General features: G+C 33.2%; 1 protein-coding gene across 1 annotated transcript in view; it reads left to right on the plus strand.

The window, feature by feature from the left end:
• LOC114337882 (52 kDa repressor of the inhibitor of the protein kinase-like) overlaps positions 1-20,311 on the plus strand; it is a 78,545-nt gene extending 58,234 nt beyond the window's left edge. The window contains exons 2-4 of the mRNA XM_050659215.1: positions 17,860-18,382; positions 18,836-19,341; positions 19,429-20,311. Of these exons, the coding sequence (XP_050515172.1) occupies positions 17,860-18,382; positions 18,836-19,341; positions 19,429-20,238 (1,839 nt within the window). The 3' untranslated portion in view covers positions 20,239-20,311. The remainder of the gene's footprint in view (positions 1-17,859; positions 18,383-18,835; positions 19,342-19,428) is intronic.
• The last annotated feature ends 4,160 nt before the right edge of the window (positions 20,312-24,471 follow it).

Below are 24,471 nucleotides of genomic sequence, written 5' to 3' on the forward strand. Positions count from 1 at the left end.
AAGAAAAACTTTTGAGTGTGTGTCGTATCATATTTTTTATCAACTTAGACGACATATCTTTAAAAAGTTTCAATATGATATTACTGTCGGCGTCACAACACAGTTTTTTTTATGAAAGGACAGCTGTTCTCAAAATCTAGACAATTAACATACAATTAATTTCACAGCGAAGGCGTCCGTCGTCTACTAGGAAAGAATGCATTACAAAATATTTTATTTTTACATTGTAATAATTTATTATGACCTATGAGTACGTGTCAAATAAATATGTCAAGTGTTCTTTTAATGAATATTTTGATTCGCTATGTATGTTTATTGAATTGTTCATAATCCGCACAAGTCCAATTTTCCAAATTTTTTTTACCTACATATCTTTTTGCGTCTCATAGTCTCTAAGCATATACCCGAACTACTATATTTCCTAAAATGACACTTAATCCTAACTGCAAGACGCAAGAGTCTCGCAGGCTTAGTCTTGTTCTTGCTCAGGTCTTGCACGGTCAGTCTTGGTCTTGGTCTTACTAAAATAAAGCGGTCTTGGTCTTGCGAAAATGCAAGAACAAGACCAAGACTGCAAGAACAAGATCGATTTTGGGCAACACTAGTATAAATTAGATAGGATCCTGAGGTAATTGTCTTCTTTATATAGGACTTTATTTAGGAATTTATCTTCTTTAATTTCTTTAACAGACATAAATCTATATCTTGATTGACGTCTAGGCCCCTTTGTATTAAGATATTAAGTGAAAAAAGAGCTTCACGCGTTCATATGTTATGTCATTAGTTAACTCTTATAGTGCTGTTAATTTTTTTTGTAAACAAAAATAAGAAATAGTATTTTAAAATACCGTAAAATATATTTTTTATAGCATTATAACAATTTTCCTACTATCTATATATACAGTGAAACCTCGATAAGTCGGATTAATCGGGACCGCGGCCGATCCGGGTTATCGAAAATCCGGGTTAGCCGAAGAATGTGGCAAAAATTAATAAAATATATATAAATAATAAACAAATACAGTGGTACCTCGATATACGAGCGCCCTAATATACGAGTATTTTGAGATACGAGCCGCCGAGCGAGCGATGTTTTGCTTTGAGATGAGAGCAAAATTTGAGATACGAGAAACCACTTTTTACTAAAATTCATGCTTCTTTATGACTACCTACTTCTAACTTGAAGGAGGTGATAAAGGGTATAATGCCAGCTAAGGGCGTTAAATAATTTCCAAGCTCCGGACCTCTCTCCATGAAAAGATGGAGAAACTAATGATGGTGTTGGTGACAGAGAAGCAGCTTCAAGGAGGAACCTTAACACAAAGCATTATTATGTGACAAGGGACGAGCGATTTATGAAAGGGGGAAGAAACAAACCTCTTTGGACAGTTTTTTTAAACGAGCTGCAGATGAAAATGAGCAAAGTGTGACGAAAAAAGCGAAGACCACTGACGAAAATTAAGCGGTTCCGTAAGCACCTCACTTTTTCTTATGATTTTACAGAATATGTATGTATTTTTTTTTTATTTATAAATAAATGTTTCTTCTTGTAAAAATATTTTTCTCATTTAAAAACACTTAACAAAAACAACTAAAGTGATTTTTTTGGGACTGTAACGGATTAATGACATTTCAGTTAATTTCAATGGAGAAAATTGCTTTGACATACGAGCAATTTGACATACGAGCAAGGTTACGGAACGAATTACCCTCGTATATCGAGGTACCACTGTACAGATTATAATTGCAAAACCATGAAATACATATTACACAGTACATCTTAGTTACATACAGTTGTATACAGTATTGTTTATTTCTTGGTAAAAATTTCAGTCAAAGTGAAAAAATATTTGTTTTGCCAGATAAAAATCGATCCGGGTTAGCCGGAATTCCGGGTTATCGGAGGTCGACTTATCGGGGTTCCACTGTACTACCAAAATATACCAAAAGCTATATTCTCTTTTTATTCAAAATACACTTGATTTATTAAAAAAAACTATAAAGCACACAACAGGCATTAAATACTTACATTAAAATTATTTTTACACAGCTGAAGACCTTCAGAATGAACTAAAATGTCTTTAATGTCCTTTCAACATGCATGGAACAACTTTAATTTATTCACTTCTATTCTACTTTCAGTATTCACTTTCATTTTCCATAGTAATTAAACAAACATACACAATTCAATACATACTATCTCTTCAAAACTGTATTAAACACCAAAGTAAATAAAACGGCATGGGTGATTCCATTTCAAATCACTCAATTGTGGATCAAAAAAACTTTTGGATCTACGATTTGTCTGAAAATGTGTATATAGCATCTGCGGGATTTAGGAATTAAACATTTAAGGTCGAATTGTCTTTTCTTCTTTTTTTCTCAAAATGTTATTTTAAGCGATTTTACAGTGATTTGATATTTATTTAAACAAATTTGCGTTTTCTATTGTAAAGTATCAATGGAAAACATAATATTTTAATAGAAGGGACTCAAAAATGTCATTATATTGCATTATAATAATAAGTTATTTTGATTCAAAACAAGTTTTTGATCAAATTTTATAGTGTAGAAAAGGTAAAAATATCGTTTTTTACATTTTTCTTCATTCCCAAAATACGTCATAATCGATTTGGCTGAAAATTTGCCCACAGATAGCCAAAACATAGGACTTTATGTGGTTAGAAGGATTTGAGCTATATTACAATACCAAAAAAGTTACAAGCAATATCATAGTAAAAAATATAGACGTCTACTGTAAGTACAATTAACTCGGAAGATATTGACCTCACGACAAAAATTGTTAAAAAGAAATTGTAATAATTATGAACACGATTTATTTGGAACAATTTCAGTTCCTACCACTTTTGCTGAAAAGGTAAAAATGGCGGAGATAATGAGCAAAAACGGTTCTCCTTTAAAATCAAGATGGCGGCTAACGTAACGGAGGAATTCATTCGCGATTTTAAATTTAGGCTACTATTGATCCCCATAAAGGTTAGAAAAATAAAATTTTGGGCAGCTCGGCATGCAAGTTTAAATGCTATCCCGACTGGACTAATATACCTACTTTTGAGTCTGATATTATTGCATGTAACTTTTTTTTATTGTAATATAATTTAAATCCTTATAACCACTTAAAGTCTTATGTTTTGGCTATATGTTGGCAAATTTTTAGCCAAATCGATTGTGATGTATTTTGAGAGTGGAGGAAAATGTAAAAAAAGGTATTTTAACGTTTTCTACACTATAAAATTTGATCAGAAACTTGTTTCGAATCAAAATAACTTGTTATAATGCCATATAATGACACTTTTGAGTTCCTCCTATTAAAATATTATTTTTTCCATTGATACGTTACTATTCGCGGTGTGGAAGTACTTGGGTGGGATACGAGATACGAACGTGCGCAAATAGTGGAGAAATTTTGCAACTTTCTTAAATAATTCATAGTGTCAATTGAAATTTTCAAATTGACGTATATTTCATACCTACTGTCATTGAAGAAGAAAAATTATATGTTGCTCCTGGTTGCTCCACAATATTGATAAGATATGCAATTATTATATGAAAGTAAATTTGATTAATTGTATTTTGCTCGCAGTACTGCATTTATTAATTAATTTTATTTACTACATACAATTGTTTACCTTTTAATAACATAACCAGTCTTACTTTTTCTTCTTATAATTTTCTTTGGGCTATGGCCTTGACAATTATCCAGCAACCAAGACTAATATAATTGGCCAATATAATTAAAAGGAAAAATGTTGCTGAGCTATGAAACCAGGTGTCGCTTTTCCGAACTTGCACAGTCCCAATAGAAAATGTAAATTTGTTTAAATAAACACCAAATCACTCTAAAATCGCATAACATTTTGAGAAAAAAAAAGAAGAAGACGATGTTTTGACCTTAAATATCTTATTTTTACGTCCCGCAGAAGCTATACACCAAGTTTCAGAAAAATCGGAGATCCAAAAGTTTTTGCCTGAGTGATTTGACATGGAATGTACCATAAAATATAAAGGATTCAATAAATATTGCCTTCGTAAAAATGTTTATTCTTCTTCCACTTGTCTAATTAACATAAACAATTTAAAATGCATATTTTTATTAATAGTTCAGCCGGTCTTTATTGAACCTACCATACAATTTACATGTTTTATAGTACCTCAGATAAGAAGGCCATTGTGGCCCGTAATTAAAATCACAGTTTTAATTTCTGGAATATCGTACCCTATAATTACAGTGTGAAGAAAACAAACATCCTCGTTTTGGGTTAGATTTATGACCTCAATTAAAAGTGAATAATCATTTTTAAAAGTGCATTGTTAGCTTGATCATGCCTCCTTGAAATTGATACTTCTAAGAAATATGGCTGTGAAATTAGCATATACATTTTTGTCCAGTCCAGTCGGTAATAACATGGCGCATACGTCTTGCTGTACCCATATCATTCTTTTATTTATTTGATTAATTATTTATATATCTACAGAATCGCCTCTTAAACCATGGCATCAAGAGAGGGAAATTATTTTTATTTTTGCCTTGAATATTCCAGGGAACTACAGTTCTCGCCAGTGGCGCATACCCCCTAAATGCGACACTATATATTATGTATTGGTATATAATTTTATGGGAAGAATTCAGAAAATTAATTTTATGCCCTAGACTACGAGATCGTAGAGATTCATCGCCCTGTATATGGCCAAAATATGTAAATAATATATTTTTAGTCGTAAGCAGTGTTTCGTGGAAAGTGAAAAACATTAGTGGTTAAGATTCTACGAACGGACTTAACAATTCAAGAACAATAGAACTAAAATTACGATCGGTTTTAGAAAGTGGATGTATTTGCGTTTGACGTGAACAACAGAAAAATTCTAAATGCTTCCTAGAAAGTAAAGACGGTAATAAACAAAATTGTTTAGTTTAGAATATAGGATTTTTCTAGCATGTAAGACCAAAATTAATTTTGGTATCTCCTGGAATTTTACAAGATGGAAAATTTGTATACAACACTATTTGTTTTTAAGAAAGGAAAGTAGGGATGTAATGTGTAGAGAGAATGCTTGTGATTGGCGAGGAGACGGATGGAGGGGAGTAGAGTGTTTGAGTCTCAGATGGATGAAGGAAAAATATTTACTGTTTAATTAAGATCTGAAGAGAGCAGTCCAGTTCAGAAAGTAGTGATTTGGTGTGAAGTGGTTAAGTTGGTGGCCGTATAAGCAGATTTCTGTTAAGACGAAATCGTGATTGAGTCGAGAAGTAAAATCTCCTCGTGTACGAATAGATTCCAAACGAGTAGATTTTTTAGAAAACGGTGAATTCTATCGACTTTAAACAAGAGTACCTTTTCGTTATAGAATACCTCACAATATAATAATCCAGAGTCCAAAATGCTTCAAAATTAAAGATAAAAAAGTTATACGATAAAATAACTGTTGCCCTACTCAAAACGGACGTCTATGACCTGTACTAGAAATTCGCAATGCATGGAATCGATTTATCTCTGGAAGATAAATATATGTACCAATTTTCGATTTTCGCAATAGAAGCATCCTGGAGTTATTTAAGAAAAACTAATTACAAGACGCCATTTTCAAAGAGCTCTAGCTCCCTTAGGAAGCATTTTCGGACTAGGTGAATTGGGTTAAATATCTTAAAATTATCTGAGGAATCTCCGGTCTTCGGTTGTCGGTAGAGTTTCTGGACACCCTGTATAATCGTACTTAATCATATACAAATATGTGGTGAATTTGAAAAATATTCAAAATATCTCGATAAACACTGGCTTATCGAAAAAGTACTAAGAGACAAAAAAGTTAAAAATATTGGGTTTACCTAATAGTGCAACAATAATAATTTAATTGAAACGTACACAAAAGTTTGGGGGGTTTAAGGGAACAAAATCCCCATAAAATTTTTATGTGGTGCACAAATTTTATTTTAATTTTTTTAAGATGTTGCTACTATAAGAATGCCACCAGTCCATTTTCAATAAAAAATTTCTAAGAGTTTTCGATATATGAAAAAAAAAATCGATTTTCAGTTTGTAACTTCAAAGGGCTGTAACTTTTTTTGTGTGCACTATTGTATATAGGCAAGTGAGGTTCAATCAACCTATTTTTGACCCCAGAATCTGTCGTATAATTTATGACCAATCTTTTCGGGACACCCTGTATACAAATGTAATGTACTTATTAATGTCATTTTGTTTTTCATAAAAATTATTCAATGCTGATTCCGTATTCATAGAAAAACACGGCTCCAGCAGTGCCACTGCAAACGACTTAAAAAAATCCCGACATTATTGAGAAAAACAAGTATTATGTAATACAAGAAGCTTGGGCTTAATTACAAAGACTATAGATAATTTAAAAAAGTCGTTAAAATAACCGCAGAAAACATTTTGCGAAATAATATAGGAATACTGTTAGATATGAATAGATAAATATTAATAAGTAATAAATGTTTCGTTAAAGCCTTTTTTTGTGTAAGTGGAAGTAGTAAAGAATGTATTGAAGGATAATAAATTTAATTAAAAATTACAACGAAACAATATAAGAAATCTATGAATATATTTATACTGAGTGACAAAAAAGGCAAAAAATATACGTTGAATAATTTTAATTTAAACATTTCACAAAATTAATTTACAGCTGCTTTTTGGTAGAGTGCCTTTCTCAAGTGATATATTATATATCTTACTGGGGTCCGGACAAATAATCCCCGGACAAATAATCCCGGACAAAAAATCCCCACAAATTATCCCTCGACAAAAAATCCCCGGACAAATAATCCCCGGACAAAAAATCCCCAAAAAAATCCCGGACAAATATTCCCCACAAATTTTTTTGGACAAAATATCCCCACAAAAAATCCCGGACAAAAAATCCCCAAGAAATATTTGTTGTCGAATAGTTATCTAAAATTTTCCCGAAATTTTGACAAATTTCGAATTCCAATTCCATGCTGAAAACTTCAAATTTTACATGACAAAAGAGTGTAAGTTTTTTCAAAAATAGTGGAAGATATGGGGAATGAGCTAAGGCCCCGTTTTCATGTCAGGCGCTTAACGCGCGTTTTGATAACGCGCGATTACGACTACATACATTTTACTGAAGACCGTTCCCATGCTGACGCGCGTTTTGGGTCATTAAGACGCGCGTTGGCATGTGAACGGTCTCAAGTAAAATGTATGTAGTTGTAATCGCGCCTATCATGAAAAGGGGGCCTTAGCTCATTCCCCATATCTTCCACGATTTTTGAAAAAAACTCACACTTTTTGTCATGTATAAATAAAGTTAACAAAAATATAACACAAATAAAGTTTTCAGCATGGAAGTGGAATTCTAAATTTGTTAAAATTTCAGGAAAACTTTTAGAGAACTATTTGATAGCAACTTTTTCTTGGGGATTTTTTGTCCGGGATTTTTTGTGGGGATATTTTGTCCAAAAACATTTGTGGGGATAATTTGTCCGGGATTTTTTGTGGGGATATTTTGTCCGGAGATTATTGGTCCGGGGATTTTTTGTCCGGGGATTTTTTGTCCAGGGATAATTTGTGGGGATTTTTTGTCCGGGATTATTTGTCCGCGGATTATTTGTCCGCGGATTATTTGTCCGCGGATTATTTGTCCGCGGATTATTTGTCCTAGCTTCAAACTATATCTGTATTTTTTTAATTTATTAATTTCCATAGATTTTAATTAAGATAGTTTAAGGAGTTTATTTTGAATATGCAGAATTTGAAACTGTTCATTAAAAGAATGATTTTGATCCAGAAGGTGAAGTGCGTACATAGAATCTCTTTTTCTATTATTGCAAGCCCTTTCGTGTTCTGCTATCCGTTTGTTTGTTGTAATCTAAAGCAACACTCAAATAAACATAATATCGTTGACATGACCGATAAAGCGAAACTTGCTAGAAAGCATTTTTAAATGAATCGTAAATGAATAATTTTCTTGTATTTACGACATTTGACCTGAATCGCTTCCTGTATCAAGTTATTTTTGCATGGGACTCATTGTGTCCTTAAGGGCCGGTTGTTCGAACGCTAATCAAAAATGATCATTATCAAATATTTAATTATTGTCACCAACTGTCAATGTCAACTTTGTTTGGGTTGCTGAAAACATAATTATGGATTACAATTAATAAATTAATTAATCAATTATGATAATAATTGTTATGTTAATTGATTAAATAATCTCACAATTATAATCAATTATGTTTTCAGCAACCCAATCAAAGTTGATATTGACAGTTGGTGACAGTAATTAAATATTTGATAGTGATCATTGTTGATTAGCGTTCGAACAACCGGCCCTAATTCTGTTATCTTAATTGACATCTTAACTACATTTCTATCTCGAACAAAAAGTACATCTACTAAATAAATTATTTTTTAAACTCTTTCTCAAATTCAAACAAACAGTTTGAATTTTCAAACCTGTAACCATTAGCCAGTTTCACTTGACTTGAATTATTTGTCAGAAAAATTGACTTGAAATTAAGTCAAAGTTAAGTCAATTTCAAATATGTATTCAAGATTCTAGAGTGACAAATTAATTGAAAGTTCTGTCCGACAAAAACATGGGACGTTTTCGAAGTCTGACGTTCGAAACCTGTAACCTGTTCCACAATTAAAACTTCCCCTGTTCCAGTGTTCCCGTACATCAAAGTTTGTCCGACTGAACACCGTTAATAGACCAGGACTAATCTGTAAAAAAACGTGTATTTTTGGATATGAGAAGTGGCATTCGGATTTTTGGAGATAAAGTTAGGTGACACCTTCAGTGTAATAATAATTGACTTATGCTCCTTCTCAAATATGCCCTGAACATTAATAAAAAAATTTAAATATTTAAACATGTCGAAAAACATCGATTTTTTCTGCTTTCTTTGCTTATAACTTTAAAACGGTTCGTTTTAGAACAAAGTCGTAGAGAAATAAAATAAAGATAATTGAATTTTGTATAATATACGACTGGTCAAAAATGTCTTAAGGTATTACCTTTTCTGCAATATAGCAATAAATACAAAATAAGGGGGCAAAATACGCATATTGTTATTCAATGTTTCTTAACCAATTTGATGGCACTTAGAACCTTAGTAATTCGCTTACTTACCTTAGAAACCTTAGAAAATTCTTATGACTTACTTAAATGGTCTACCAAATTTCATTAAAATCGACTTAATAGATTTTGCATAATAAATTTGCAATGTAAATGTTTTTAAAAAAGTTCAAATTTTTTAAAATCTTTCTGAACAAAAAGTAGACCATTTAGAAGTTGGCTAATTGTTTTACATATAAAGAGGTGCTCTACCTATCTAATACACTTTACAGAATTAAAATCGGATTATTTAAGGGGGCTCAGCAACGTTTTAAAATTATAAACAATTTTTTGGCTTATAAACAAATAATTTTGTGTAATAATAAAAAAATTAATTTTTAGCAATGCAAATAATTAAAACCGGTATAATTTGACTTAAACTTTCAAAAATTGCTATTTTAGCGATTTGCATCAGCAAATTTTGCGTCAGCAGAATTGCTATTTTATTTTTTAATCAAAAGTTATTCTCGTTCAAAAATTGCAATTTCTCGATTTTTTGAATGTTCCACCGCGTTTATCTCAAAAACTATGCATCCTACGACAAAACTTGTAAGAACATTTTTTTCTTACAATTACCCAAGACATACCACAAAATGTTTTATTTTGCGAAAAATCGATGTTATGTAATTCCTCAAGTTATTTGTTTATAACAATCTTATCGACATCCGGATCAACTGTTACCCAAAAAATTCGTGTGCTACGGGCCAAAATACATAAAAAAACTTGTGTAAGTCCATCTAAATACAGGAACCCGTACCACCCCCTCCTTGACACAGCACTAATTTTTTTTATAAGTCAAAAAATTGTTTATAAATTTAAAACATTGCTGAGGCTGCTTAAATAATCAGATTTCAATTATGTTAAGTGCATTAGATAGGCGGAATGCTTCGTTATATGTAAAAAAATTGACAAATCTTTGTATGTTCTAGTTTTTGTTGTGCAAGATTTTAAAAATTTTTAATTTTTTGAAAAAAGTTTAGATTGCAAAATTATTAGGCAAAATCTAGTAAGTCAATTTTAATGAAATCTGGTGGACGGTTTTAGCACATTACAAAAATTTTCTAAGCGAATTAGGATGGCTCCAAGTGTAACCTAAGTAATGGAAAACATCGAATAAAGACAGGTTTGTTTTGCCCCCTTATTTTATATTTATTGCTATTTTGCAGCTAGGGTGTTAAATTGAGACATTTTTAACCAATCGTATCTGATAGAAAATTTAATTATCTTTGTTTTATTCCTATACGACTTTGTTCCAAAATGAATCGTTTTAAAGAAGTAGAAAAAAAAAAGAAATTTTTTGAAATTTTTAAATCTTTTATTTTTTTATTAATGTTCCGGGCATATTTGAGAAGGAGCTTAAGTCAATTATTATTAACGAAGTTATCAACTAACTTTATCCTTAAAAATCCGAATGCCACCTCTCACATCCACCTAAAAACAGATCCTTCGTGGTCTATAAAGCTATTAACAAATTTTGAGCTTGATATTAATCAACTTTTTTTTGGTACGCGGGATCCAGGCCTATGAACTTGGCCAGTTTTTTCGTCTGTACGTTATATCCTGTATTTTTCTCAACGCACGCATATAATTCCGGTATTACCGCACGTAATACCCCAACTTTCAATAACAGAGAGATTATAAAGCAATAAAATTAATTAAAGAGTTGCATCTTTGCATTTACTGATTAGTGACGGACACGCTACTGACTTTAAGTTAAAACTGGACCTTTTAAACACATCGTAAACATGATGGAAAACTGTTTCTTTCACACACACATTAAAAGGTACTTCCACAGCAGATTTAAATCAGCTGGAAGTGTATTTTTTCGCTGCTGTTCTTTTTGCGCTTATTGGCTATAACATACGCAATGCATGCCTGTGTTTAAGAATGTAGCAATATATGATATTATGGTGTTTACAGCAAATCAGAATAATTTTCTTAATCAGATGTGCTTTAATTGCATACCTACCTATAAATATGAAATCTCGAAAGATAAAAATTGTACATGATTTTTTTTTGAAAACATAGAACCAACCGTCGACAGCATAATGAACAAAGTGAAGAATAATGAGGACCTACCAAGTTTTTCAAAACCCACATTTCGTAGGTTACCAAATGACATGGGTTTTGAATATGGTTAAAGAGGTCGAGATTCTATAATGATGAAAAGAAAAGATATCATATCCTGGAGACACAAGTACCTCAAACAAATAAAAGCATTGAGGAAGAAGGATAATGTAAACCTTGTTTATACCAATTAGTCTTGGACTAACGTCGGTGCTGCAGTCAAAAAGGGATGGAGGAACACAATGATCAAAAATCCACGAGGACACTCTACTGGACTAACATCCCAGCCCGAGGACCCAAAGAGGTCCTCGGTTTGTTCTTCCTCAAGCTGGAAGCGCAACTGGTTTTGTGGCAGGGGCCGAATTAACTTTCTTGGGAAATAAAGGAACCGATGGTTACCACGACGAAATGGACGGGATCTATATGAAGAATGGTTTGAGAAGACGTTAATTCCAAACTTGCCGAAAGGCAAAGAAAACGTTGTCGTTTTGGATAACGCGTCACACCAATCCCGAAAATTTGATTTCGCGAAAAAATCGTGGAACAAAAGGCAAATCAAGGATTGGCTAATCAAAAAGAACAATTTCTTCGAGAAAGATTACCTAAAAAGTGAGAAATAAGTGAAATCCATTTTGCACTTAAAAATCGTATCACAGCATGAATTTCACATTGGCGATAACAGCGACTGTGACCTCCATCTTCGAAGGCTGCCAGGCCGACACTCAGCAATGCAGCCAACCGAAAGTGGTGGGGTGAGAAAAAAGGGAGACTTGATGTGTAAGGCAGAGTTGTCAGATTTCTCCCAGCACATCGTACTCTTTCTCAGCGGCATAGGGAATCTTATTTTAATATGACTCGTATATAGTAGATAGGGATAGTAACTGACTGACTGTGTAAATTACTTTTCCCTAGTTTTGTATGTTAGTTTGATAATTATAAGGTTAATTCTTACTTCTTATTTAAACTTATTTCGGATAATTAAACATTATTTAATGAACTTGATATTTATTATTCTTGTTCGTCTTCTTCTTTAAGTACCGTGTCTGTAATCAAACGTTAGCTATCATCATGTTTATAGATTCTTAAATGTTTCTCTATCGGCTCATGCGCGAAATAGTTCTTCAGATGTTATATGGTACCTTCTTTCATGCTAGAGAGAGAGAGAGAGAGATTTCTATTAAAAAAGGATCAGGCTACCGGAACAAAACGACATGGGCAACCTAATGTTGCCAACCAGACGTTGTTTGATGTTTTGTTTATATCATGTGAAAAAATATTTTTCCACCTATCTCTACCCAAAGTATACTTTTCCTGACCTGATTGTAGGGAGCAAAGTCGTACTTTTCCTCCCTGGGTAGTAAAAGTAAAAGTGACGTCGTGGTATGTCATTGATGAAATAACTTATTGACGCCCTATACAATATTCTATTATCTATTACATAAGTATAGTCTCGCTAAACTCAGACACAATTGGCTAGTGATTTCAGTAAGTAATTTTGCCAATTTGCTAAAATTGGCAAAATAGTTATTTTCCTAACGAGTGCAGAAAGTCATTCTTTTCCGCACGCAACTGCAATTTGCCGAACGACGCGAAGCGGGAGTTCGGCAAGCAGTCGACTGCGGAAAAGAGACTTTCTGCAAGAGTTAGGAACAATATTTTTTCTAAGAGTCTTTAAAAAATTACCAAATCTTAATCAATTAATTTAATTAATATGAAAATACATACACAAATTAATTCTTTGACAAGGTTGTCAAAACCAAACTTTCAATATAATTAGTTAGCATGACGACGATCTTGGTTTCCATGACGATGATTCAAAACGACTGTTATTGTCTACCGATTTGACTGTCGAATATTATGTCAAAATAATTTTATTTCATCGAATTGTCGCGTTAATTTCATTAAAACAGGAACACAATAAGATATATTTGAAATAAATTAGTAAACAATATCTAAATATTAGTTTATTGCATGTATTATAATTACTTTAAGGCCATATTAACATATCTAAATTAACACGCGTGCGGAAAAGTAAAAGCCGCGTGCGGAAAAGTAACACGCGTGCGGAAAAGTAACACGCGTGCGGAAAAGTGAAACTTTCTAAACTAAAATGCGTGCTCGAAAGTAGACATTTTTGCACGCTCGTAGAAAAAGGTAATTACTAAATAGTTTTTAATTTTGCCAATTTTGGCAAAATTGGCCAAAAATAAAAAATTACCTACTAAAATCACTAGCCAGTTGTGTCTGTATTTTGCAGAATGGAAAAAACAGTAAATTGTTATTTTGATTTAACAATGTTTACATTAATAATTTAACTTATATTTGACAGTTGAAAGCTCTGCCTTACCTACTTGTTAGTTTTAGTTTTCTAATAAATTGTGTTAGTTAGTTACATAAATAAATTATTTAAAAATGAAAAAATGACTTGTTATTTGAGGAAGGTGGAAAAATCATATGTATAACATGGGAGTAAAGTGCCTTTTCCTCCCTTGAATGATTACTGCCCTCCGCTACTTTCCTTCCTTGTTATACAAATAGCTATTTCATATCGTTTATATCACTGCTTTCGCTGCACTTTTGTGTTATACGACATTTTGAGATATTAATAATTGATAATAAGCGAGTCCATTTTTCTTCGTGTACCTAGTCAAGTGTTACATGCAGTCGGGTCTGGTTGACCGTCGAATGTTGAATAACTCGCGTAGCGTAGCCGATCGGCCAATTCTCAGGAGAGTTTCATAACCGTTACCGTTTCACAAAACATGAGAAGAGGATACAGGGCGTGTAAATTCCGCTCTATCCAAAATGAGAGACGTTCCCTTGTGCAGCGTCGACAAATGACGGTCGACGGTTTGGTTTATGGCCAGACCACCGCCGGCTCGATCTGATCTCACAACTAATGGTCGCCTCCGTAATGATCGCAATTGTAATCCATGTGTTTACTGACTTTAATTGGTTGCGTCAGATGCAGAACAGAGTGTTCGAGCGTTGTGTACAAGGATTTATGGACAGCTCGGTCCTGTTAATGGCTCCCACAGGACTGCATTGTCTTCTCTTACGCGGTTGCACCAAGGTCTTCAGTAAACGGTGGTGCCAAATTTAGAATTGGCTAGTTCTCCACCAACTTCGCCGTAAAAATATCAAATAACTAGATGAAAAGCACGTACCTAACATCGAAAAGTAAAGTTTACAGAAAATGTAACTTAAGGAATACACTTCGTTATTGGCAAAGTTTGTTTAGCAGTAAATGGTTGACTTCAATTAGTGCGGTCGTAAATATTATTAAATTTATCTGACTTGGCCCATTGTTAAGACAGGTCCGGAGAGATAAGACAGAGTGCCTTCTGCAAATTAGTGCCTTCCCAAATGACGGGACCTCTACTAACTTACAGTAAGAGTCTCGGCATTCATCTATTTCTTTCTCTTCGAATATTTTTAAAGTTATACTTCTTTAGGCACGAGGGTAAATTTTTATTTTCCTGGACGCATGCGCACACCGACAGTATGGTATTAGTCGCTCAAACGTTATACCGGATCTGATTGGGTGTTAAAATCATCTGTCAATAATTATTATTCAATATGGAGATTATGGATAAACAAAATAATGTTGTGTTTATTAGTTTTTATTGTTGTGAGGACAGAGACAAAAAGCAAGTTTATAATTGTAGTGACGTTTTAAATAGTTTTTAAAAGCAACAGGTACGTACCTTATTGTAAATGTTTCAGTATTGTAATAAAACATTACAAATTATATACCTATTAGGAAATTGTACCTACCTAGCTAGTAGGTAATGCTTTGATTTACATAATTTGATTACCAACAAAAATCTTCATCTAATATATTGTTTTTTTAGTCTATATTCTGGTGTATTTTAATTTCACAAGAATCAAACTTATTTGATTAAACTAAGAGAATAAGCAACTGTCAAAGAAATTTCAAAACATTTAGTTGCTATATCTTCCCACTTCATTCACATGTCTCGGTACTTAAATTCTGCGTGGGGTGAGTTCAAAATAATCTAACAACTTGATAGACGCAGGTTCAATTCCTAATGCAAATTCTTATTTTTTTTTTATGCATTTTATGATTGTAAGTATATTTATTATATTTTATTTTCAGAAAATACGTATTTAGTTAAAAATTTTCTCAACAATTATTGTTCAGAAATCATTTCTTTGTTTCATTTTTCAATGTGTTTGCGTATGTTTTATTCTTTTATTTTTTTAATTTTTGGTATTGTTTTAATAAAAATTTTTGCAAAGTAGTAAGTATCAAAATTAGTTTAATATTTAAATAAAATATTAATAAACTGTTTAAACTATATTCATTTTGTTGAAATCATATAATAATATAATAGAAGTATAACTTCTTACGTGCGTACAAAGTACACATACATTTTTTTTATGTATTCTTTCTCTGTTGTCTCTTATTGTTCTTATTAGGTATATTTGTTATTGCTTATTCTGAAAGCTGACGTTATTTCTTCTATTTTTTATATGTTTAGCTATTTTTGTTAATCTTTCCTGTAATATGTCCTGTATAATTGAGCGAAATTGTTGGGTTTTTTCTTTGGTGGTGGAAAGTCGAAAGGCTTCATTTTAGGGATTTTTTATGCAGTTTTTAGTTTAAAATTTTGTTTATTGTTTGTTCGCTGTACCCAGTGTTTAATGCTATTTGGTTAATCATATTCTATCTTGTGAAGTTATTTTATGGCATGGGAATTTCTGTTAATCTATGTTACACAGGCCCGTGCGCAGGGGGGGGTTTTGGGGGTTCTAACCCCCCCCCCTCCCATCGAGAATTTTTCCACATAATTTTCCACTAGCAATAGTCCTTATTCTACGAAAGTCAAACCGACTTGATAATAAATATTTTGTTGTCAATTTTTGTTTCGACATTCTCAACTTTCTCGATCTTGTGCACGTTTTTTTTTTTGAATTTTCCCGCCTTTTTTACCTCCTATTATCAGTGTCATTGTGAATGCAACCATCGATAGTATCGATTATGGAGACCTGTAAGAAGGAGTGGAAACGCAAAGCATCGTTTGTGGGCTAACTGATGTTTAAATTTAGTTAATAAAAATATAATATGTAAATTAACTACAGACCGACAGTCTGACTTTTATAAAATTAATGTTAATTTTTGTGAAATATTTTGTCTCAAAAAATGCATTGTTTCGACAGAAAAACTTTCAAGATCCTCCGATTATCACTACCATTTTCAGGTTAAAATGTTAAAATAAAAACCAATAATAGGTAGATAATACACAAATTTTATTTACACCGAACGAAATAACATACAAACGAATATAATCCATGAACGTTATAAATAACATAAAGACAAATCATTATAAAAAAAGTCTATTAACTTCGTTAAGTTCCCTTTTGAATTTTTTAACGGAACGATAACTCGATATAAATCCCGGTACGAAGAAAGTTCTTTTAGTGTAAGCTTTCTTGGCACTCATATTTAAATAATATTAACCACCAAAACCAGTAATTTTATATTAACTACGAATAATTAATTATTTTCAAAATTTTCACATTCACTCCAATGCAAAACTAGCATCTATCTCTACGCCAACTCCGCCTAGTGACAAACCAAGCAAACAGGCAAAATAGTGTAAACAAATTTCAAGGTCGTCCTATCTCGATTCCTCTCCTCTGTGTAGGTCTCCATAGTATCGATACAACTGACTCGAACTGACTAGTCAGCTGTTCGAGCTGTGCGGACATTTGTTGACTGTTTGTTGACATTGATTGATTTTCGATCCTCATATTTTTTACCATGGACATTCGTCGCTTTTTGTGTAAAAAACCGCGGATTGAACACAAAAATGTAAGTATCGAATGCTGTTGATTTCAGTAGAATATCAATCACAGCAAGGATTTGCAGGTTATTCTGCTACAGTTTATAGTATTGATGATACCTTTTGTTTATTGATAGGACGTGGGTGAATGTAATCAAGATAAACTTCCAACGGTTCAAACTCAGGCCGGATCTGCAGAAAAAAAAAGCATGCAAGCAAGAAACGGAAGCAGGACAGGTATATTTTAATTTATATAATAGGTCATTTCATATCAGAAAATCTATTTGAATTTCTAGGGCGGGCACGATTCACAACTGCAATTAGAACATTGTGAAGGTTTCGTTGATTTTTATTCGGAACATTATCATTGATACGTTTTTTATTTCAATATGTTATTCACTTTTCAGTTATATTTTTAGAAAATTGCTGATAACGAAAAAACAATTTATTTTTATGTCACACTCATTAATTGTTAAAAAACTAACTGGGGTACAAAAAACTGAAAATAATGCATATTTGTTGCTAGTATAAACTTTTCATGAATGTATCAACAACAAAACGTATCTACATCAAACCTACGAAATTTTCAAACTTTATGAACAAAATACGATTTTACTAAAGCCGGACTTTCTTATGATTTTGCAAAAATTGGATATTTATCATGTATTTACTTCCTCCGAACATCTGTTATATGTGTATTTTCGACGTACTTCTTAACAATATTATTGTCCTACTACGATGTTTTATAAAATCATGTTTGAGAAATTCCAAGAATTCTTTCAGTACATTGAAAAACCCTATATATAAAGATAATGAATTCAGTATGAACAGAGACTAATGTTTCTTGTATTCTCTTTTGCAGAGTTCTTCAGATATGGACATTGATCCTGAGGTACCGAAAAGTCCATCTTCGCCAGTTTGCTCTACGAATGATAATATAAGTTCATACGATATAGGATTATTCGTACAAAGGTCTTCAGCTGATGGGATAAATTTAATCCCTGGATTGCAAAAGAAAATTTGGACTCCACCTGACGGCTACAGTTTTCCCGCATCGGGCCCTAGAAATTTGAAGTTCCAACGCTCTTGGCTCCTGACATACTCATGGCTGGCGTACTCGGAGAGAGAAGACGGTGCATTTTGCAAATGCTGTGTCTTATTTTGTGCTCGAGCGGGAGGGGTTGGTCGCCAAACCTTGGGCCAGTTAGTCACGAATCCATTGAGAAACTGGAAAAAAGCACTGGACACTTTCGAAAAGCACAATGCATCAGAATATCACAAGAGAAGCCTGTTGCAATGGAGCTTGAGACTGGAAATCGAAGACGAAAATGCTTTATCCATTGATTTACAACTTTCGAAACAAAAACTTGACTTTATAAATGAAAGTAAACTACGCATGATTCCAATTATTGAAACAATTATTCTTTGTGGCCGGCAAGGGCTTGCTCTTCGGGGTTCCAGGGATACGGGGAGAATTTCTGAAGATGAACCGTTAATTAATGATGGAAATTTCCGAGCTCTCTTGAGATTTCGAGCAAAAAATGATGAGAAGTTGAAGAAACAACTGGTTGAATCGCCAAAGAATGCTATGTATATAAGCAACCGAGTTCAGAATGAACTAATTAACATTTGTCACGATCTGATCATGAATCACATTGTCGATCGAGTCAACGAATCGATGGGCTTTTCTTTTCTTGGAGATGACACACCGGACATTGCAGGAATAGAACAAAGTTCAATTTGCACTCGATACTTGGATAAGAGCGACGGGAAGTTTACCATTCGTGAAGATTTTTTGTGCTTCATCACTATCGCAGATTTCACTGGAAAATGAATAGGAACTTCTTATCTCAATTTCTTGGATTCTTCCGGACTTAATTGCACATATTTTCTCGGACAGGGATATGATGGCGCGAGAGCGGTTAGCGGAGAATTCCATGGAGCCCAAGCTGTTGTCAGAGAGCGTTATCCACTCGCGCTCTACTCCCATTGTGCGGCTCACAGCTTTAATTTGGCAGTCAGCTCTGCATGCAATATAACAGCAATCAGAAATTGTTTGGGAACCCTCGAAAGCATTCATACTTTCTTCATCTATCCGAAACGCCAAAATGCTCTTCAAGATGCGATCAATGAAGATGAGACGCTACGTGAAAGTCGGTTGAAGAAATTGAAAAAATTTTGCAAAACCAGATGGGTAGAGCAACACGAGTCTGTCGCAACTTATCTGCACTTACAACCAGCAGTAATTCGGGCTCTTGATGTGATTTGGACCACCTGGAAGGATCCGACGACTTCATCTGGAGCTTTCCAACTTCTTTCAGCAATAAAAACTGCAAATTTCCAGGTAAAATTCAAGACTCACACTAGCACGTTACCAGCTCTCTATTATAAGATGTTTGTATATTCTTTATTCTTTGAATTTAACTTCCAGATCTCCATGCATATTTTGAGCTCAGTACATTCTTTGACTTTGTCTCTCAGTCGAGTACTTCAGTCCGAAAACCAGGATCTTGGCGAGGCTATCGAACTGGCTGATGCTGCGAAACAAGTCCTGCTTGAAAGAAGAGAAAACGCCGAAAAGGACTTCAGAGGAATTTTCAAAACCGTGAGCGAAATCAGCGCAAAATACGACATCGAACTGCGGAAACCAAGGCTCGCGTCAAAACAGACTCAACGCTCCAACGTACAAACTGATTCAGTTCAAGATTATTTTCGCATAACGATTTACATCCCATACATTGATTTGTTTCTGACCCATATACAAGATCGATTTTTGAATCACCGCAAAATTTTATCAAACTTTGCTTGCCTCTTCCCCAACAAAATGAAGAATTTCAATGAAGAATCCTGCGCTCAACTGTTTGAACCATACTCTTCAATTTTGCGGGATGATTCCCGTGACATCTGGGTAGACGAAGTCAAACTTTGGCGTCAACGCATCGCCGGAAAGAACGTTAAAAATTCGCTTGAAGCACTCGATGTGTGCAATGGAGATGCGTTTCCAAATGTACATCAAATGCTTCGCATTTTGGCAGTTCTGCCTGTAACGACAGCAACGAATGAACGCTCCTTTTCAACATTGCGTCGCCTCAAGACTTACCTCAGGTCAACAATGTCTGAAGATCGGCTGAACGGATTAGCTTCGCTCAATATACATCGCGATGTCGAGGTCGATCCGCAAAGAGTTTTGGAGAAGTTTTTTTCTACACCTCGCAGAGTTAATTTATTATATAATAACTGAATATCAAGTCAAGACCAAGACACAATAAAATGTCTTCATTTATAAGAAAAGTTTCTTATTATTTTTTATTAACTTCATAGCCTAACATGATACACATATGTCAAACCCCCCCCCCCCCATAAATGAATTCTGCGCACGGGCCTGATGTTACATGATATGTTATACTGCTATAATATGTTGTGTAGGATGGGATGATGAATTATGTATATAGTTGTGTGAAATGCTGTAGTAAAAATAAATTCTAATACATTTTGCGGAAGTGTAAAAAAACAAAAGTTTTCTAAAAAAAAAAGGTTATAGCATGAGAGCTGTTAGACATTTTTGAGTAGGTATTTTAGGCAATCTTAAAATTTATCACTTAACTCTTCCATGATAGCCTAATATAAAAATGCCGGTCTGGCTGAAGGAGAGTGGTTATTTTCTCCGAAAATCCTCCTCCTTAAATTTAAAAAAAAGGGAAAAACTTGTTATTACAAAATATATCTTTGAGCTGACTTTAAAGTAAACTTAAATATTTAATTATGAAGAAAATAAACAAGCCAGGTGATTTTCGAGTGGTTTTAACTATGTAAGATGCTTGCATAGGCTCCCAGGCTTATTTTCAGGGATTTTCAGGGATCTGAACTTCAGGAGATTGCATCTGAATCTATACATACTATACATACATTAACCAATATAAAATACACAACTATACATGTATAGCTATGTACTTTCTTTCCGGACAGGGGGGGTGCAAGCATCCCTATGCAAGCATCTTGCAGGGTTAAAATCACTCAAAAATCGCCTGGTTTGTTTATTTTCTTTATATCTAAATATTTAAATTCACTCTAAAGTCACCTGAAAGATATTTTTTGTAAGAACAAGTTTTACCCTTTTTTCAACTTTGGGGGGATTTTTGGGGAAAATAACCGCTGCCCTTCAGCCAGACCGGCATTTTTGTATTAGGCTATTATGGAAGAGTTACCTGAAAAATTTTCAGATTGCCTAAAATACCTACTCAAAAATGTCTCACAGCTCTTGGACCATTAGGACTGCATGGGTTGAAGAGAAACAATATCCCTCCCTCCCTTCCTAGGCCGTTTTGAAATTCAATAATTTTTTTATCAGATAACTTGTTAAATTTTACAAAAAATTTACCTTAATAAAAAAATTGTAACGTACGTCCATGATACGTGTTGTAGTAACAAGAGTGTAACTTAAGTCTGTGTAAATTGCACATAGTCGATACCGAAGATGTTGGTCTTGTCCACAGAATCAACAGAATCTCCGCTAATAATAAAGGAGAGAATCGTTCTCGGGCAAAAGCAGGTTATTTCATATTTCAACAAAACGAACCAGGCTATCATCATGTATAATTAGCCGACGGCCATCACATAAATTATGATGTTAACGTTTTATAGGAAACATAGCTACAACTTTTGATTTATTTTATCGTGTGCAGTAAAAATCCAAGGATCCCACTATGAAATATTCCAATTTATCTCCTTTTTAGATTGGTTCTTCTTGCAAAATGGATACAATATTCCGCAAGTCATTTACGATATGCATAAGCCTTAAATGTAATGTTTTAGTTCAGAGAAGAGAAATAAGGAAAAAATATCCTGTTGGTGACACAACCTACTCCAGGCCGAAACCAAATTTTTTTGAGTAGTATGGACATCTACATATATTAATAACCTGTATGTTTCCTGCAGCCGATTTTGATGATATACATAGTTATAAACAAATGAAGATCAAAAACGGTAAATTTTCGCTTTTTTCGTCTATTACCAAAAAGTTAAGCATTTTAAACAAATTTGAGAGTAAGAAACTCATAAACCGTATAAAAAACTTCAATGTGGCGTTTGCAGAATCTGTCTATCCTAATTGGTTGCTTAGAAAATTGCAAAATAAATCATAAATTCTTATTACACGGATTACTGAGACTTCTGGTGCTTAAATCATACCCTAAATTTCAAAGCAATTGTTCAAATACTTTAAAAGTTATTTAATTTGTTTATCCCAAATTATTTTTTTTGCAACACTATAGATAAGTCAGAAAATTATGAGGTTACTTTAATACTTCGGACAGTTTATGAAAGCAGAACATTTATACTATTAGCTTAATTAAAAAAAATGACAAAAGTAATTTTAAACAGTGTAAAATTATTTTACAAAAACATGTCGATTTTTTGCTTACTTATAAACAATTAGAATAACTTTTTAACTGTTAACCGTAGAAAAATAATTTTTTTATATTTAGAAAGACTGAATTTTTATACACATTTATAAAGAAAAGCAATTGTCCTGGGACAATTAGGGACGAAGTTAGCCCCCCACCCTATTTTTAATTCACATGTTCTTGCAAAATAAGTTTGCAATATTTAAAATTAGTTTTTGTCATTTTTTTTAATTAAATTAATAGTGTAAATCTTCTTCTTTCATAAACTATCCAAAGTATTAACGTAACTTCATCATTATCTGACTTATAGTGTAGCAAAAAAATGAATTTGGGATAAACAAATTAAATAACTTTTAAACTGTTTTACCAAATTTATTTTGCAATTTTGTAAGCAACCAATAAGGATAGACATATTCAGCAAACGCCATATTAAAGTTTTTTATACGATTTATGAGTTTCTTACTCTCAAATTTGTTTAAAATGCGTAACTTTTTGGTAATAGACGAAAAAAGCGAAAATTTACCGTTTTTTGATCTTTATTTGTTTATAACTATGTATATCATCAAAATCGGCTGCAGAAAACATATAGGTTATTATCATAGATGTCCAGACTACTCAAAAAATTTGGTTTCGGCCTAGAAGGGGATGTGTCACGAGAAAAATCTTATTTCTCTGGACTATTTATGCAATGAGTCACCTTTAGAGAAAACCGTTGGACATCGCAAAAAAACTATTTTTTTTTATTGGTACCCAATTTTGCTTATTTAAAGTACGCCTCAGCGTGTTTAAAGTCAACGTTCAAAACCTCGCGTGTTTTAGTTACCATGGCAACAACAGTTTTAATTATTGATCTGACCTGACGGGAGTACAAACCTTGTAACGCCAAAAAAATAAAATACGAATAAAATATTATTAACAAATGTTTCAAAAGCTGTATAATAGAAAATCTTAATATTTTAAATGAATGTGAAAGGTACAATGAAATATTTATACTTCCGTTTTTTACATCAGAGGAAATGCTGTTCAAATTAATACTACCGACATTCTCGGAAGCCAATGAGGTTGTACTTCCATTAATGGCACCCCCAATAGTGTTTGAAACATTCTTCTTATCGGTAATACTCTCTTCAAGGTAACCAGTCGCCACAGCTGCCAAATTTCTATCCTACTTGTAGTTGGATTTGATCTATTTTCATAACACCGTTGGACATAATTATAGCGGACGTACGTCGAAACGCATGTCCCGTGCAGTTTTCAGGATCGTCCAATTTTAGGTAACGTGCAAATTGCAAGAGACATGATCCAAATGTATTAATATCAACTACCTGATTAGTACAATTCCCTTTATCATACCTTAAGGAAACTCGATCTGTACTTACATTTTTGGGGCGCAATAATAAATATCTATAAATAATAAATAAATAATAAAATCAAACGCACATAATTAATTGAATCGTTATTAGCAACTGTAAAACATCGAGCCATTACAGTTTTAAATGGTCGGATAGTAATAAGCGTACGCTTCCTTATTCCTTGATGTCATGTAAACGTAGATCGCACAATTCACATCTTCTACAAGAGCAAAAGATACCGCCGCAACTGGCTACCACCTTTAAAATAAATAAGTACAGTACAGTGCATTTGTGAAAAACTTCAGCAAATCATCTTCCTTGAATACATAAGCCTTCTTGGGCACGTCATTCTTGCTAATTGCCTTCACGAATGCATGCACATTCACAAATGATTTTAAATCGACCCCTTTGTTTATCCTCAACATACTTTACAATTTCGAATTGGTAGCCCACATAGTCGACTGCTTGTACTGTTCCGATATTTTCTGAAGGTAAGCAAGCACAACTCGTTCATCTGTATCTGTTACCTTTTGCTCTTCCATCCATTTAATGAGCTTGTCGTATTCTTTGGCATTCGTGGTTCTGTGGTATTATATACATTGAAAATGCTCTATTACACTCCCAAGCTGGTTATTCGAATTTTTCGAAAACAAAAAAAATTGTTTTATAAACATAGCTCCTTCATTTTGGTGATAAAAAGTTTATTCAGAAATGATTTTG

The sequence above is a fragment of the Diabrotica virgifera genome, chromosome 8 (genome assembly GCF_917563875.1).
Source record: "Diabrotica virgifera virgifera chromosome 8, PGI_DIABVI_V3a".
NCBI classification, from domain to species: Eukaryota; Metazoa; Arthropoda; class Insecta; order Coleoptera; family Chrysomelidae; genus Diabrotica; species Diabrotica virgifera.